This window comes from Fistularia commersonii, chromosome 15, assembly GCF_037954325.1.
Source record: "Fistularia commersonii isolate RoL2024-O1a breed Wild chromosome 15, RoL_Fcom_v1.0, whole genome shotgun sequence".
Taxonomy (NCBI): Eukaryota; Metazoa; Chordata; class Actinopteri; order Syngnathiformes; family Fistulariidae; genus Fistularia; species Fistularia commersonii.
Window position 1 is genome coordinate 13,115,612 of NC_141298.1, and position 18,063 is coordinate 13,133,674.

The following is an 18,063-nucleotide window of genomic DNA, read 5'->3' on the forward strand; positions in this document are numbered from 1 at the left end:
AAAGGTAAGTCAGCCTCTAAAACAGTTGTAGCGGGCGTTAGCTTGTGTCCTTAATGAATTGGTAAAATACAATACAATCTTGTGCTTTATTCTATAATATTTAGCATTAGCTGCTAATGACTGGACCAATACCTGCTCCATGTTCCAGGTCAAACGTGGGCAACAGCAATAATATTCAACAATTTTGTCTAAGATTGATAACGGTCGAAGTGTCGATGGCAATGAAAGCAGGATGTTCCAGACGGCTTTACTTCGTCCGAGGCGTTCAGCATTTGGCATTAGGAACCTGACAAGTCTGTATCAAAGAAGTGGTGAAATGCCACCGTATCCCCTTTTTATTGCCTAAATAAGGAATCAAATACAATAGATCTTAACGACGGTCGACCGGGAGGTTTGCCTTTGGCTCACCGAACCACAAGCAGCTGACAAAACACAAGCAAACATTTTGAGATTGAAAGTCCGTCTAAAGAACAGTTTTACTGATTTATGTGGAGTGGAGAATACTAAAGTTGTCCTTGGACATGGGCTTAGCGTGTAATTTTAATATGTTTTCCCCCGAGAAAGAAACAAACAAATAAAACTGATTGGTGGCTGGAGACATTATCTATCCATGCCCTTCATTTATTTATTAACCCTCGCCCGCTGCCACCACCTGTTTCTCTCAGCTGTGTTAGCATTAGCAATAAAATGATTTCCCCTTTCGGTTACCTGAGGGACAGGACAGTGTATTTCCTTTTTTTCTATAAAGTTCCATTTTTCATTGAGCAAAAAGAAAAAAAAAAAAAAAATCACAAGCTTTACCCTGATGTGACACTGCACCTACATGTAAGCTATGTTTATAATCTATTTATACATACAGATAGCTACGAGAAGCTAATGCTTGGGATTTGTAGTCCAAAATGGGGACATCATTGGAAAGTCTTTGCCACAGATTTTTGAAAGTTAAACAAAAAAAGAAGGCTGCATCGTCTCATTCTGCTTCCTCCAGGGCAGATCCAGCTTGATTTTGTCTCATAATGACAAGGAGAAAACTGGCATTTGTTTGAAAAACTAGTATAAGTTAAACCCGGAGTGCAAAACACTTTTGAAAGGGAATACCGATGACGAGTTCCCGAGGTCACCTCTCGTTCGCGATAATGACAGATGTACCGATGTAGTGAGGGATCTCCCTGTGGCTCCTGCGGGGCGAGCCGGAGTCTGGGCCGTCGCCGTTGCAGCTGTAAGCGGCCGCCTCTTTAGCGTGGCAGCCGTAGCCGTCTCTCACATGGGCGAGCGAGGCGAACGGCGGCGGCTTGCCCAGCACTTGACGGAAGTTAAAAGACACGTACGGCGCCTTGTTCGGAAGCCCCACCTCCACCCCCATGCCTATCCACATTTTCCTGTCCCTCTCGGCGGTCCTGGGCTCCGGCTCGGCGGCGGCGTGCAGCAGGTCGGCCTCAGGGTGTCCTCCAGCCGGGTGGCCGTAAGGGGATTCCATCATGTAGAGCATCCTCCTCTGCTCCAACACCATCTGCACGGGAAGAGGCTGGCCAACCGACCGGGACTGTTCGTCTTTACCCGCCGCCGCCGGGCCGCCGAGCAGAGGGCCGGCCCGGGCCCGATCATCCCGAGGCCCCTCGTCACCCTTCGCATCGTGTTGGCCGTCCTGATTTGTAGATTTGCTCTCTTTGGGGAGAAGGCGACACGGGTGCGGGTAGTCCTCGGACTCCTTGCGGTCCGCCGCGTACCGCTCGTAAGGCTCTTCCTTCAGCCTGCTGGAGGAGTTCTGGTAGATCCTTTCGGGATGGTGGTGGTCGGCTGCCAGCGCGTGACCTGCAGAACACCGAGGTCACAATCTCAAGTTGATATGTTGACCCACGTCTTCTGAAGTTTAAATGGGGATTGAACATACTTCTGATGTACACTTTCAAAAAGGCAAATATTTAAATTCTGTGCATTCTGTCCAGCAAACAATGAATCAAAGGCATATGATCATCATAGATTTTATGTGACTTTATGATTTATATATTATTTATAGGTATAAATTCTATCCCGATTTTCCACAAACAAGGAATCAGACATAAGATCATATATTTTTTTCACGCATATTATCTATAGATATGAGGTCTTTGTAGATTTTCCGCAAACAATGACTAAGACATGTAAATTCATCTTTTTTTTCTTGCATATTGTTCATAGATATAGAGTCTTTGTTGATGTCCTGCAAACAACGAACATTTAGGTTCATTATAGATTAGCTTTATATTTTTTTTAATAAAAATAGATTCTGTAAGATTTATATATATATACATATATGTATATGTATATATATATATATATATGAAGAAAATATGTAAATTTCATTCAAAAGCAAATTTAACACAAATCCTATGTAGATTTAATGTAAAGATTTAAATTCTTAGATTTTCAAATATAATAATTTAAGATAGAAATTCTACAATTCTACACGTTATGTACACGTTATGTACTTCAAGTGTGTATATGTATATATATATATATATATATATATATACACCCACACACTTGATACACCCATTGGGTTCCAGGGTTTCACACATTGACAATTCAACCAGCAACAAAACCACACATACAAACAATCGCATTACACGTTGAATCATTACTCCTAATCCGTGGGATTTTTTTTTCATCCAATGTAGATTTTTATTTGATTTCTGGCCGTTACCTAGCGACCTCCCCCCATCTGTATGTCACCCCCACCCTCACATACCCCCCCACCCCCCTTTCGGGAACCATCGCCCCAGAGCCCCAAGGTACTATTCCATCTGTTTGTGTTTAAGGAGCAAAAGGGCACATGTTTCTGGTGTGTTTTTAAGTTCTCGGCGGGGAGCGAGGTTCTCTTTCACAGCCTCTCCATGTGCAGACCGGTGGGATAATTTGAGGGGTTCCCCCCTGACGTAAGGCAGGTTGGCGGAGACCTAGACTCGGTTTAGACCGAACATAAAGATCCGAGCTGTACACCGAGTTTTGCGTATCGATCAGCGAGACGCTCAATGAAAACAATACAATCCTTCCCCCTTCTGCAGGGGAGAAGATAACTTTGTTATCCACTCAAAAGCTTTACTTTCTCACTCTTTTGCAACGGCGTCTTCGCTTCAGAAAGTACAAGGGAAACAGCAATAGAAAAAGGTGATTCCCTTTGAGGTCAGGGGTGATTAAGGCTGAGAGTGCTTGCAACTAATGCGCAAGTCAGTCGTCGTTTCGCAGGATTTTTTTGTTTGAGGAAAAAAAAAAAAACTGTTTCCCAACTTGTGTGGAAGACGTGGTCGTTTTTGGTTTTGCTTCCCTTTAGTCGGCCCGCTCGTGTTGTTCTTGGTTTCGTCTCTGTGAGGAGAATCCACTGCTGCGTGTAATCCGTGTTGGATTCCCGTCTTTCATTTGCAAATCGACTCTCATACAATGTATGATTGTATGGATAATTCAAATTGGCTAAAATGATTTTCCTTAAACCAATCATCTTACATGCTCTTATATTTTGCTTTGTTTTTTCAGGTAAATTAGTTTTGTAGTGCAATGAGCCTTTCTAAAAATTTCTGCATATCTGATGCAGAGTAATTTAATATTTTGTTTACCGTGCCATTTCATTATTTTGACTTGATTAGAGAATACCTGTGTATTTGTTGGATGCTAGGGAAGTGTCCGGGCTCATGTGGCTGCTGATGTCCCACCCGATTGGCCCTCTGCCGTGCAGAGAGCCAATGATGTGCTGAGCCAGCTGAGAGGAGGGAACGGAGCTGCTCAGCCGGCCGGGAGAATCCTCCTGCCAGTGGTTGAAGGGGTAGCGGAGAGTCAGATTGTACGTCGAGCGGCAGGAATCCTGGCTCGCTTCGGGGCTTGAGCTGCACCTCTGTTCCCTGCAGGAGGTCAGGGGGTACGTGGATCTGTCCTTCCACAGCCCCCTCTGTTGGGAGCAGTTGGGCTGCACTCCATAAAAAAACAGAAAGAGTTCAAAATCACACTTCTGCACGATTTTACAAAACAAACCAGTTGTTAGTGTAGCTGAGTTGTCTTTCAGTTCCTTGTCTGCATTGTTGAGAAACTCTTTGTTGGGATACATCACATTGTTAAATTGTCAAAACCTGAAACGTCATAGCAGGTCTTACTTGAGGATAAGGAACTGCTGGAGGTTTGGTCTTCAGCTTCACCGCTTTGGTCCTAAACTGCCTACGGTGGTCCTGAGAGGAAGTAAAACCGATTCCAGGCTTGACGGCTCGACGCTGGTCTTCGGACAATTGCAAGTCCTTGCCCTCAACGTTGCTGTGCGAGAGCAGAAACACACATGGTATGTCCACGAATTGGAGGCTCCACGTGGAAAATTGTAGGGAAAAAAGGGCAGCGGCTCACGTGAGAACATGGTTTACGCTGACGATACAGTGAGGTCTGGAGGAGCGACTGTTGTGGACGATGGTGGCGTAACTCTGCACCCACACCCAGCCGCCATGTTTGGATAACATACGGTAGTACTTAGTGGTGACCTGACCCTTCACCAGTACTGCAAGGAACACAAAGATCAGGAGCGAAAGATAATAACGTCACACTTTAGTTCCCCACACATACGCGTTTGCGTCGGCGGTCTGATACAGCATACAACCTTTCTATAAACAAAAAAGGTCCATACTGGGCTGTTTTGCTACAGAATCTCAGAGAGCAGACAGATGTGATGTTGTGGGGACACAACCTTTCAAAAGGTATCTATATCGACCAACTCGCTGGGTTTGGACCTTCCACCATGTCATTTTTGGCACTGGTGGTTGAAATCCAGCAGCCAGTGAAGTCAGGGAACTGTCATGGGTTTTCTCTTGACTGAACTTGTCGCATCAGATGGTGTTAAAACTGACACAGTGGTTAGTGGTTGTAGACCTCACATGGATGACTTGAAGATACAGATCCTCTCACATGAATCCCAATAACAATGGAATGATGCGCCTCCAGGGACCTTCCCAGACATACTGTGGTACCACAATGCATTCCTCATGTAGTCAGGGAGAAAGAACCCCCGAAGGCCCCGGTCTGCCGGTGTCTTAATGTGGTCTTTATATTCAACGGTGGACTCTGTCAAACTAAAAAAAGCTGTGACCCTGACAATCACAGTCCATCGGGAGCTCCTGACCATGTTGAGATAGGATCATGGCTCTTACTGGAGGAATTACCCTTTTTTTTCGGTCTTGCAGCATGTTGTGAACTGCACTGGGGCGACCTCATTTGCTTAATGCCCAGATGGGGAGGTATGATTTCGACCTGAAGTAAATGAGTCTGAAAAATATACCTAATGTAAATATACCTAATGACACAAGAACCTCTGCAGGTCTGTCAGGGCCATCGAAAACCATTTGGCATGCCGGGCTCTTTGCTTTTTCTGAGTTCTGCTGGAGTTTTACATCCAAATAAACTAGGACTCTTCCCTTCGGATAATAGACATGCAGACAACCAGAGAAATGTTTTATTGATTAACATGTGAATCCACCCTTTGGAACAGCAAAAACCCAAGATGAGTTGTTTGACCAATCCTGGTACCAAACCTCAATTATCCTTTCTGCAAAGTTGGAGCGATTTATAAACACATTAGCGTTTACGGTGTGTAAGAGGGTACACATGATTTTTACAATTTACTGAGAGGTTAGGGTTACTCGTGGCCACGATAATAAACGAAATAATCCGTGGTTGTAGCCAAATGCAAAAAGTAATCGCCATCTGCTTGATGACTTCTGTCAATTGGGGGAACATCTCCTGTTCCAATGATTCGGTTGAAGTTGTTGTGAAAATCTGGAAGGTTTACAAAGACAAGTAAACCGCTCCGACATGCAGAATTTCTGTGCACGTCTATTGCAGCCCCTGAAGATCACATTTCACTAATGTGCTACTGTGAGAAGCTTAACTAACGATTGTTATAAACACATCAAGGAAGAGCGAACATTAGAAACAATGAATAGACCATTTCCTCCAATGACTTGTATGCTTCATGCCAAAGACTCACGTAGGTGGTGAGCGTAGCGTAGATGCAGCACGTCACAGGCGTGGACGTGGTGGTAGAGAGTTTTCTCTATCAGGTCCTGCGGCTCATAGCCGACCAGTTCCGCCACCCTGGCTCCAGCGGGAGGGGGAAGAGCAGACGCAACAGTGAGGGGTGGATTTGGACATTTCTGAGCCAAGGCGCTGCGGTCAAATGCCTCCCTTACCTCGAGTCCAGGAAGATGAGTTTGAAATCCAGGCTGGCACGGAACATGAACATATTGCTGTGAAGTTTGACCTCTGTGATGCCGCTGGGGGGCAGGGAGTGTCCCACGGCCACCAGGCCCACAGTCTGATAGCAGGACTCATACAGGGGAATGTCCATGATGTACTGACGCACCTTCAAATAGCCACTGCAGTGGATGACCTGGAAAGGGGCGGCGTGGCACACAGGGTTAGAGCCATCGTTGGAATTGAACATTCCCGGTTCTATTCCGGGCTCCTCTCAGTGTGACGAAGTGTTGTTGAGCAAAACGCTGAACCCCTAACTGCTCCCATGGCGCCACTAGATGGCTGCTGACTACTCATGGTTCATCCATGATGGGTGAAATGCAGAAGTGAATTTCCCGCAAGGGATTCACAAAATTATAATGAAATATAAATAAAAATTAAAAAAATATAAAAAAAGATTAAAGAAAAAAGATACCTCCACATACTTCTATCTGATGGGCCAATATCTACCTGTCAACACAATCTCCACTAACTAACAGAGGATGGTAGTTTTTTCAAATCAGCTCCCCAATTTGTCCCAAAAAAAGGACATTATATTCTCTTAGATACATAATTTACACGTTTAAACTAAAACAGACTTTGTTTAGACGGTAGTCTCACTTGTTATTTTGTCAATAAGTGTTACCCCAACCCTTATTTGTGACACATAAATTGTACTGTAAAGTAACGTTTACCCAACTGCTAATACAGTTGGGTAAAAGTTACTTTACAGCACTTTATAGTTATACATTAAATAGCTTTGTAATTGCACAACCAGAGGCCGGAAAACTACCAAAAATATCAAAATTTCTATCTTCACCTGGCTGTTATCATCAATGCTAGGTCCACAGAGATAAGTCAGTGGTTGTGATTTCAGGATCATGTGAACACAAAATTAAGAAAACACAAATTCCCTACCTTTCCTGTGAGAGAATTGTGGAAATTCATTCATTATCTATACGACTGATGCCGAAGTCATGGGAGTGGAGCGTAACTCAGCTACCATCAGGCGAGAGACGGGACCTCCACGTCAACATATAACCATTCACTCACTCATTCATACATCTGGGCAACTTTGGTGCTCCATGCACGTTTTGGGGCTTTATGAGCAAACAGGACACGTGAAATCCACGTAGAAAGGCCCCAAAACTTGTCAGTTCAAAAGTATGAGCACATTGAATCACTCGCAAGAGACACAAAGATGCACTAAGTGAATCTACATTTTAAATATGGTGGTTGGGGAAAGGCAGAATGCAAGTAGGCCCTGAGCGACCCTCACCTTGTACCCTCCACATGTGAGGCCTGCGTTGCGTTTGGCAAGGACGCACTTCATCCTCAGGAAGAAGGAGCGCTCTATTTCATACTCTGTCAAACAAGCGCAGAATAAAGCAGCGTGAACCAGACAAATTACTCAATAATCCCCTCCAACACAATAATTTCAGTATATAAAGACAAAACTGACGCTAAAATTCTGCCAAGTAGTAAGAAAACGGGAGTGGTATATTTAATCTGCACTTGACATATAAATACCTTTTCCTTCCCAGAAGCACCAGGAAATCTTTAAGACAAGCAAAACATACTTTAGAGGCCCTTTTTTGGGATAAAAAAAAAAGTTGCCCACACATGCTGTCTCAAGAAAAATGGAACAAAAACACTGAAAATTACTTAAAGTGTGTGATCTCTTTCTTGGATACTGTTAAAAAAAAAAAAAAAAAAAATCTGTGAGACGTGCAAATAATTGCCCAAATACTAGCCGCGCTCACATCAGCGGAAATAAAATATAGTGGAGTTTCTATAAAATCTTTCACCGCAAGATGGATTTTGCTGGATGTGTCCATTGATAGGTAATACAATCCTTACAAGAGTTACCTGGGGAGAAGTGATGGTGGGGCGGCTGGTGGAGGCCCAGCACTGACGTCATCTCATCGTGGTCCGACGGGTGGATGTACTCGAATATACTGTTCCCAGTCAGCTCCACCTGTGGCACAGACACTTTTCGGCATTTGTCCGAGGAAGGGACGAGGGGATCGGGAGCGACCAATCGAAATGGGATGGCAAAATGGGAATTTTCGCAATATTGAAGGAGCACGTTTTCGCCAGTTCGGAAAATACCCGATGGATTAAACGTCGGACCTTGAGGTCTCCTATGAGGTTTTCTTTCGCGAAGGTTAAAACTCCAGAGGTCCCTCATCAGTAGCAGGGCGGTCTTACCTGAGAAAGTCCCAGATGTACGGAGGCAGTTTCGGAGATGTACATGATTTTGCCGTCGGAGGCGACGACGAAAACGAAACCGTCAAGAGTCTGAGGAAACAGAAACATCGACGCCCTCAAGATAAATGAGGATTTTCAACAAGTCAGTATGGTTTTCTCAGAACCACTTTCATTTTACCGTTCACTCCTGCCTACGTTCAGTTACTTCTAGTCACAGCTGCTGCCTTCCTGGCCTTGTTTCTCCCCCCCAGGTTGGGGAGGTCGGTTACACCTGTTTCCCAACCCTGGCGTCTCTGTCCAGGTGTACTCAAGCTTCCTGCTTCCCATTTTCCCAAAACAAGGTCAGCCCGTCCCTTGAGTTTGCCTCCTGACTCCCCATACAGGAAAGCGTTGTCTGTTTTCGTCCCTTCCATGAAACCGCCTACTCTTTGGATTCCTGTTGCCGCTGTCCTTCCAGTTCCTGACGCTCATCCCATCTCGGCAGAAGGTAAATCTTCTGACCGGAAGGATGGACTCCTGCATGGACACTGTTGCCCTCTGCCGGGCGTTGGCTTTTCAGGAGCCTCTGGTTGAGATGACACGTATGTTTCCAAGGCCAGGTTGTCTCCGGAGTCTGCGGAGTCTCTTCACCCTTGTTTGGGAGTTACATCCTTGATTGGAAGGCGAACTAGAAACTGCTCCCGCACCCCTTTCTGCACCTTCGTCTGCTTTCCGAGAGCCCTCCAACTGTAGTCCAAAGAGACATACTGGGGATTTGGAATGAGCGGGCGCTTCTTAATGCAACATTGCCTGGTGCTTGATCAAAAGCCTGCAACTTTCCCCTCAGGTAAGACAAGGAGTTCCTTTGCTATGTGGGCTACTTTGTTTGAAAGAAGGCAGCAGCAAGACTAGCTTCCCACCTTCTGTCACTGCTTGTGCCAAAGAATCCTTGTACTTGAGTCCAGATGGGGTGAGCTTGCCCTTCAGGAGGTTCTTGTTCAGGGTTTGAATGAGGAACTGGGTGGAAGGAAGTCCACAACATAGCTCGGGGAGTCAGGAACAGGTCCAGCATCAAAGGTGTAGCCTAGGTTGTCAGGGAAGGGATGGATGGAGGTGTAAAGGGTATGTCCTGACCCCCATCTGGCGCTGAACGCCGGCAAGCAGGGGGTTTGAGTCCTGCAGGATGGGAAACAGGCGAGCGGCAGCACACCTGCGTAACCCATCCACACCCGGGGGGGGGGGGGGGGGGGGGGGGTGACCGTAGAAACCATGCCAGGAACACAGCTGACCTTTGACATCCCATATTTTATCGGGACATGAAATTAACTTTCAAGTAATTAGAGGTATTTGAGCATAACCATCAAACAGTGCTGCTTTTCTGCCTCTTGTACAAATAAGCATGAATGAAAGCAGCAAAGTAAATGTTAAAGTACATGTAAAAGCTTTACGTCGGCAGAAAAATATTATTTTTTCTAAATGCACAGATAGAAATGATTCATTTATTCAACAGGAAAGTTTACCAATTCAGAAAATTCAATTTATCCTGTATTCAGTGTACTGACTTGTAGGAGGTGGGAGCCCAGTTCCCTGATCACACTGTCCAGAGGGCTGAACCTGGCAGCCTGACCCCATCCATCGCCCAGACCTGCAGAGACACACACACACACACACACACACACACACACACACACACACATTCATAGGATTGGCTGCAATATTTAGTCCAAAACCGGTTCACGTGACGTACATCTGCAAAACTTCACGCCGTACGACTCCTCTGTAGCCGCTTTATGTACTAATAGCCGTTCCTTTGGTTGCAGATACAGGAGGGGTTCAAGAGGCCGTTTCCAGAATCAGGTTTCCAATGTTTATTATTTTTATTATGATTCTCATATTTACATATGCCGGTTGCTAAGACGGAGGCGATGGGAGATCTGATCTGCAGAGTGAGCAGTTTTAGCAGCCCATAAAGATCGTACACCCTCCCGTCCCAGGCGACATAAATTGGCTGAATGACCGACCGTGTCTGGATGCCTAATAGAATTTTCAATGCCGGCTACGCCGCTGCTAATTCTCATAGCGGTTCCTTTCAAATGAATGCAAATCTTTCAATTTTTTTTTTTGGAGTATTAGATTTGTTAAAGTTTTTTCGAAATGCATGAAAAAGGACGGTTTGACCTTCGAATATACAATCTGATCAAATACCTTGTTTGATCAAACGCATGGCATTAGAAACATTTTCTTCTTAGACAAAGACAAAGGCACAGAACGATACAAAAGATACAAAAAAAGGATACAAAATATGCAAAAAAGTAAGAAAAAAAAAGGCCTGAAAGAGGCAGATGCATCAAAACGACAGGCTAAGCTAACAAGATCGTTGCTCAAGGTCAAGGCCCATCCAAACACCCAGTCTGCAAAGAAGCTGCAGAAGTCATGGTTAAATTTAAAGAGTGTTTTCTTGACTTTTAACACTGACTGAAGTTAAATATAGCACAGGAGAGCAATATCATGCTAGGTGATGAGGGAGAGGGGCTGGTGGAGGAGGAGACCACCTCCAGAATTCCAGCAAGCACCCACTATTTAGTTGGTACTTTATTTAAATGGTGGCGATTTTTTTAAGTCAATTTGCTTTTAGTGTGTGTTTGTGTGTGAGAGTGTGTGTGTGTGTGTGTGTGTGTGTGTGTGTGTGTGTGTGTGTGTGTGTGTGTGTGCTAAATTTGGAGGCGGGAGGTGTAATCACCTGCAGGTGGAAATTGACTGACGGTCAAATGTTTTTAGCAAATAGCTTCTGCTCCAGCTTTTTGAAAACCCTAACTATCATATAATATATGTATCATATATGTTTTGAATATATATTGCATTTTTCTACATATTTCATATCATGTATGTGCAGTCATCTGTATCTCAATGCTAAGTTTAGGGATTTTTACCAATTGGCTTAATATTTCCTAACAACAGGGTGTTTAAGTTGGGTTTTTTCAGAGGGAGGGTTGTTTTTTCAATTTTTATTTTTAAAAATATTGAAGCAACATGCAGGGCCTCCTGATTAATTTTATACCAGTCAGCTTGTCTGGACTGTGCACAATAATATAAAATAAAATAATAAATTATAGTAATTAAATTAGATTAAATTAAATTTCTGCTCCCTTGCCTGCAGGATTTGAAATGATAAATAATGTCAAAAGAATCCAAGTAGTCCTTTATCAATCAGTATTTCTACTGGTCCGTTTCTCTGCAAAAAAAAAAAAAAAAGCGAAATAAATAAATAAAATAAAATAAAATAAAATAAAATAAAATAAAATAAAATAAAATAAAATAAAATAAAAAATGAAGGACAAACACCTGCAAATACTGCGCTGACTAACGACATCATAAATGTGTAATAACTCATTCCTTACACATAACTGATTCATTTAATTCACAGTACGGCACAGGCTCTTGTGGTTCTGTCCTGTCCACAGCCGAGTGGGGTCGAGGGAGGGAGGGTGGGTGGGAGTGGATGGGGGTTGGGAGGTCGGACAGGTGTTTTTCATCACCCGTTTCAACGTGCGGTATGGTGGCACGGTCGCAGCGTGCAGGGTGGTCAGCGGCCACTTAAAATTCACTGCTAATCAAACTCGCTGGCCCGACAGCTGATTACCCTCAGCTGGACAAAGACGGGGAAGGAGGAGGAGGAGATGCAGATATTTCTGCATCCGTGCCCTGGTGCTGTACAGCAGAGGCCTCAGATCGAGTCATAAAATATTGCACAGGCACCTGAAAAATTAAATAAAGACTTAATGCTTCCAGTCGCTGAGATTTACTTGCACCAAAGATAAAATCAAATCCTCAGTGATAACATTGTTATAAAATAGGAAATGTCATTTTAGGCCGCGTGTTATTCCTGTCCGTCAAATGTCCTGCAGAGTGAATCCGAGTGGATTTGTTTTGCATGTTTGGACGCAGCGGGAGAGGAGACGCCACAGATTCAACCAATTTATAAATATTCAAGCATTTTTGAATATGTCGGTGTTTTTTACCCCAACTGGGTAAAAGTACTCTGACATGACCCCCCCCCCCCCCCCCCCCCCCCACACACACACACACACACACACACACACACACACCTCCCAGGCTTGCCGGAGTACTCGCACAGTCCTCGGCCTGACTGACATGTTGTTTTTACTTTAAGTGTGATACATGATTTCCTGCCGTGATTATTTTCACAGCTTGTTTGAGGCCGGCGGGTCGGCCCGGGGACCAGAGCCCGAAAAAAGCCCACGCAGACCAGGTATCAGGTGCCAAATAAACCGTTATTATTCTGCAAAGAAAAAAAAAAAACTCGGGATCACAATCAATTGTGTCGCCGGTTTAGCTCAGCAAAAACTGTGAAATCAAAATAGGCCGGGATGAAGATGGCTGATAATAATGATAGTAATGGTGCTAGAAACACATGTTGGAAACACAATTGTAAGCCTCTTTTAGAAAAAAAGGGCTTTTTTTTGTATTTGAATTTAAGAAAAAAGTCCAGAATTAACACAGCCAACAATAATTGTAATAGATAGTTAATAAATATATTTAGAGGCCTTTTCAGCAAAAATTGCTCCTTTTGTGTGCAAATTAAAATAAAAGAAGTCGGCCAATACGGCCAATAATAATTGTAATAGATATTTAATGACACATTTATAAGCCTTTTCAGAAAAAAAGTGCTTTTTTGCATGGATTCAAGAAAAAAAAATCCAGAATGAAGGTAGCTAACAATCATGGTAATAGATAGTTTGTAACACATATATAGGCGTTTTCGGGGGGGGGGAGTGATTATTTTTGTGTTTGAATTCAAGAAAAATAGTCCAGAATTAATACATCCAAGGGTAAAGGTAATAGATGGTTAATTACACATGTATACGCCTTTACGTGGGAAAAAAGTGTGTGTTTTTTTTAATCAAAAAATTATAAGTCCAAACTGAGGACGACTGATAATAATCATAATACATGGTTTATAACACATTTCTAAGCCTTTTCAGCGGACAAAAAAAGGGGGCGCTTTTTTGCATGTGAATTAAAATTAAAAGTCCAGAAGACGGCTAATAATAACGATAATAGATAATGAACTCTTGTTCGGGGAAAAAAAAAAAATCTCTTTTTTTTTTTCCTGACTGATGGGTGGCCCCAGCCATCGAAGGTCAAGCGTTACTTTTGACTTTATGAGCGATGACAGAGAGGAAAAGCTGTGTTTGTCTGCCCTCTCACCCCAACACCGACTCAGCTGGAGGTTCCCCAGTGAGGGCAGTCCCGCGCTGATGAATTCTAAAACTGGTCCGAATAGACGTTTGACTTCACACTGTCCATTAGGGCCCAATTACACGAGGACATTAGCGAGACGAGGTTAACGACGAGGTATTAACATTTTGAACCGGCAGCATCAAATCCTGTTTAATACTATTATCTGTTTATTACAGCGTCATTACACCCCAGAGCTCATGAAATTAATGAAATTATTAGATAAATCATTGGTGTGATTTCAGCAAAATTACAGTATGATACCTCTCGTTAAACTCAGTGGGAAAAGCCCAAGTTTGCTGGGAATGAGGAAAATGTAAATTTTTCTTGATACAAATATATACATATATGTGTGTGTGTGTGTGTGTGTGAAGAAAGGATGGACATTTAAGGTTCATTTCATTTAAATGAAAATTAAACATAAATCCTATGTATATTTTCAGATGAGATTGTATCCATTTAATTTAAAGATGTAAATTCTACATAGGTTGCAATTCATATTCATTTACACTTTATATTGAACTCTCTCCATTCCTTGTAAAGGAAGAATCTAAATGAATAGCATAAATATAAATATTTTTTTTGAATAATGTATATGGTGATGGACTTAATATTGCATTTTTTTAACTCAAGTAAAATCTTCCTTTAAATTTTGTTCGATTTACAGCAATTTTGAACAATCTAATTGGTATATTTTTACAGGATTTTTTTTTAACATGATTGTTTTTAAAGCAGTAATAACAGATGCATCGGTTAAGGGTTAGTTCAGCGCCGTCGGCGAAAATATATATTGGGTGAAACTATATCTGATGTTTTTAGAGTTTTTTTACGACAAATTATGCCATTAAAAAAATAGTAAAAATGATTACATTAAATCTGCGAATTCATCCTTACCCGCGGTCACTAATGGAAATGCGGAACGACCGTTAAACGTCGTATTTCTCCATTTATCTATTAATTCTAATTCATTTTCTTCGTTTTCTTCTTCCTGCTTTTGCGAAACTTTTCAAACCCCAATCGTTTCCCCGCCTTTGTGTAATAGATGTATTTCCTGTGTAATTACACAGTAATAAATCAGGTGGATGGAAAAGCTGCAGAATTCGAAAGGAAATAGTCGAGACGGGTGGGTCGGGTCCCCCGTGGGGAGCCCACGATCCTACCGTCCGGGAAGACGGCCCTCATCTTCAGGTAGCTGCTGGTGAGGCGGATGATGGAGGCCTTGTCAAGCTGGGAGGTGATGGCGGCGGGCAGCGGCAGCAGCTTGGCCAGCTCGTAAAACTCCCCGTTTTCCTTCTCCCGACGTGTTTTCGCCGCGTTTTTGGATTTCTCCTTCATGGCGCCTTGCGTGGGGAGCCCCGGAGGAGAGGGGAGGGGGGGGCGTCACGGGGCCTTCATGTCACGGGAGGTCGGAGGATCTCACGGGTGATTGGGATCATCCTCGACACGGAGATCCCGCAGAGTGCGTCCTTGCGTGCGGGTTCCCCAACCCCGCGACTCCTGCGGGAGGAGCCGCGTCCACGGGGCCCCACGGGGCCCGGGACGCAGGGTGGCGTGGAGGTGGAGGTGGAGGACCGACCTGCGTGGACGTCCGGAGGAGTGAGGCTTCGGCTGTGGACTGAAGAGCACTGCGGAGGGAGTCTTCCCACTCCCACCTCCGCGGGCGTGCATGTGTCCGTGCGCATATGTGTGTGTGTGTGTGTGTGTGTGTGTGTGTAAAACATGAACCCCCTCAGCTGATGCTCCCCCCTTCCCCTCCTCACTCTTCTATACGCCTATTCATCGTTAATTAACCCGTAATTACAAGGTAATAACCAACTTTTTGGGGATTTAAAATTTTATAATTTATATTATATATACAATGACAAATGCCATCCATCTATCCGTTCATCTATCTACCTATTGGAGGAGCGTTCAGACAAATCCAAATGTTTATAAACATCTGTATTTTTTTTTCAAAAGACATTAAATTAACGACTTGTTTGTTAAATTATGACGGAAAAAAAATCCTAGGTTAATCTAATTAATTTTTTATGATCAACTTGAAGTCTGATTCATTGTGATTCGGGGACACCGATGTTACATTTCTGAAGCAGTTGCTATGTTTATAGCGATAATTGTGTTATTACACAGTATTACACAGTATTGTGTTATTACACAGTATTACACAGTAATAACACAATCATTGCTTCATCTGGTTTGTAACACCTTAGTACTCACATGTAACTACGAGGGAACGAGGTTTATATAACGACTTTCAAATTGGATGATAAACTGATGTGAACGTATTAATTTCCATTTATCACTTAATTTACATTTTAATGTATTTATCTATTATATACATATTATTAATTTTATCACTGACTGTCCTGTTGTGACGGGACGATACGACGTCTTGCGTCTCCATGGAGACAGTGGCTGCAGCGGACGGAAAATGTGAAATCGCACACACACAAACACACACACACACACAAACACACACAAACACACACACACACACACACACACACACACACACACACACACACACGCGACAACTGCGGGGTGATCGCGATTTAAATCAGAAGCAAACACACACATTTATGGAAACGAGAAGAAACGTAAACATTTGAAAAAAAAACAGGTTGAAAATATTGATTTCGATTTAAATTGTAATCGAATCAAAACGTTTTTAAGAGATACAGTTTGAAAGGGGGTTGGAAAAAATATTCAAAATATGATAATTCAAATATAAAGGCCTATATGTTTATTTTTCAATTACACTTAAGTTGCGTTTTCAAGTTTCCTGATTTAAAACTTTAAATCTTTAAAGAGACTCCTATGTAAGATCGAATAAAAAAGAAAAAAGATGAACAAGCAAAAAAAAACAACAAATGTAAAGCATTATTACTGTGTTTTGCGCCCTTTTCGATCCTCCGCATCGAGTCCGCATAACAGCGGCCGAGACACAAAGACAGACCATAATACTCGGTTTCTCCGTCGTTGTCAATCTGCTGAGGAAGACGAAGAAGAAGAAAAAGAAAAAGCAACCTCCTCATTTGTAACTAGAAAGATTTAAATCCTGCAGCTTTAACATTGAAAATGATTTTCATATAATATAAAATAACATGTCTTTCACATTATGATGAGAATATTTTTTTATTGAGTTAATAACAATGTAACAACAAATAATAACTAATTCACCATCCATTGTCATTTCAACCTCACCTTTGTAGATGATGTGGTGACTTAGAGGGGTTTTTATTTTAATTAAAAATATTTTCTTATTTTCACATGAAGCCACATATTGTCTAAGTGAAGCATTCAAATTGTTTATATGCACAGCCAGCGGACACGGATATTTCATAAAAATATAAAACATAAAACTACCCAACGGCACAAGAAAGAACGGTGAGTGAAAGATGTGGTGGAAATATAAACTGCAATTTAACACATGCTGAATTGAAAGGTCAACGGTCAAGTAGAAGCATTACATAAATGTCCCGAGATTTAAAAAAAAATAAAAAATCCCTTGCTCTCCAGATGTTGTGTTTATTACAGGCTGATAACATGCAAGTTAATGTATTCCAATAATGAGGCGTTATAACATAGTTATCTGCAAAGAATTTTTAAAATACAACTCTTTTTTTTTTTTTTTTTGCCTGTTTCATCGTCAAAATGCCACACGCATCACTGCACCTTCACCCCATAAAAACTCTGCTATCCCCACCTCCCCTCTTCGATGGGCGTTTAAAGAACACATCACAGTTTGTGCGACGGCTGTTGGTCTTCGGTTCGAACACATGAAGTGCAGGAAAAATACTCCCGGCTCTCCTGAAGGCAGCTTTTCATAAGAGTGTAATCAGTCCATTTATTTGCGTTGGCCGTAATAGACCGGCTATCACTTTCTGCACAGCTGTCAGCGTTGATGGATTAGTATTGCTCTGGCTGGAGAAGAAGAAGAAAAAAAAAAAGGGAAAAAAAAATGACCACTGAGCTCACTGTGGAGCTTTTGAATATTCGCTCGGGAGTTAAAGATGGGCGTCTGATTTTTTTTTTTTTTTTTTTTTAGGATTTAGGGAAACCCTTGTTTGTATCATTGTGCATTGGAATACTTGAGGCTTCAAATTAGCTAAATATTAATTCCCTTAAATGCCTTTGTGGACTCAATACCTCAGTGTGGTGCAGAATTAAACCCCCACTGAACGTCATGTTATCTTCGGTTTTTTTTTGTCTTGATTATATTATTCCGCACCGATCCTTAATAATGACTTCTTCTCCATCACCTTGAGGGGCTTCACACGCCTTTGAAATAAATAATTTTTCTCCATTCCCCATTGAAACATATGGCCATTAATACAGAGCATATATTATTATTATTACTTTTATTTTACCAAATTA

The 18,063-nt window shown here is 42.5% G+C and overlaps 1 protein-coding gene across 1 annotated transcript; it reads right to left on the reverse strand.

Moving 5' to 3' along the window:
* Positions 1-1,117: 1,117 nt before the first annotated feature.
* sim2 (SIM bHLH transcription factor 2) lies at positions 1,118-15,021 on the reverse strand. Its single transcript, XM_086160397.1, has 11 exons — positions 14,847-15,021; positions 9,990-10,072; positions 8,449-8,538; positions 8,107-8,215; positions 7,517-7,602; positions 6,195-6,394; positions 5,993-6,099; positions 4,363-4,510; positions 4,122-4,275; positions 3,628-3,937; positions 1,118-1,812 (listed from the first exon to the last, which is right to left on the reverse strand). Exons 1-11 carry the CDS (start codon positions 15,019-15,021, stop codon positions 1,118-1,120), a joined length of 2,157 nt encoding a protein of 718 aa, XP_086016523.1.
* Positions 15,022-18,063: the final 3,042 nt, after the last annotated feature.

Coding starts and splice junctions, on each gene's coding strand:
- sim2 (XM_086160397.1), bottom strand. CDS start 15,021: ATGAAGGAGAAATCCAAAAACGCGGCGAAAACACGTCGGGAGAAGGAA. Junction 6,395..7,516: donor TCACATGTGGAGGGTACAAG/GTGAGGGTCGCT, acceptor GCCCCTTTCCAG/GTCATCCACTGCAGTGGCTA. Junction 1,813..3,627: donor AGCATCCAACAAATACACAG/GTATTCTCTAAT, acceptor GGTGTTCTGCAG/GTCACGCGCTGGCAGCCGAC.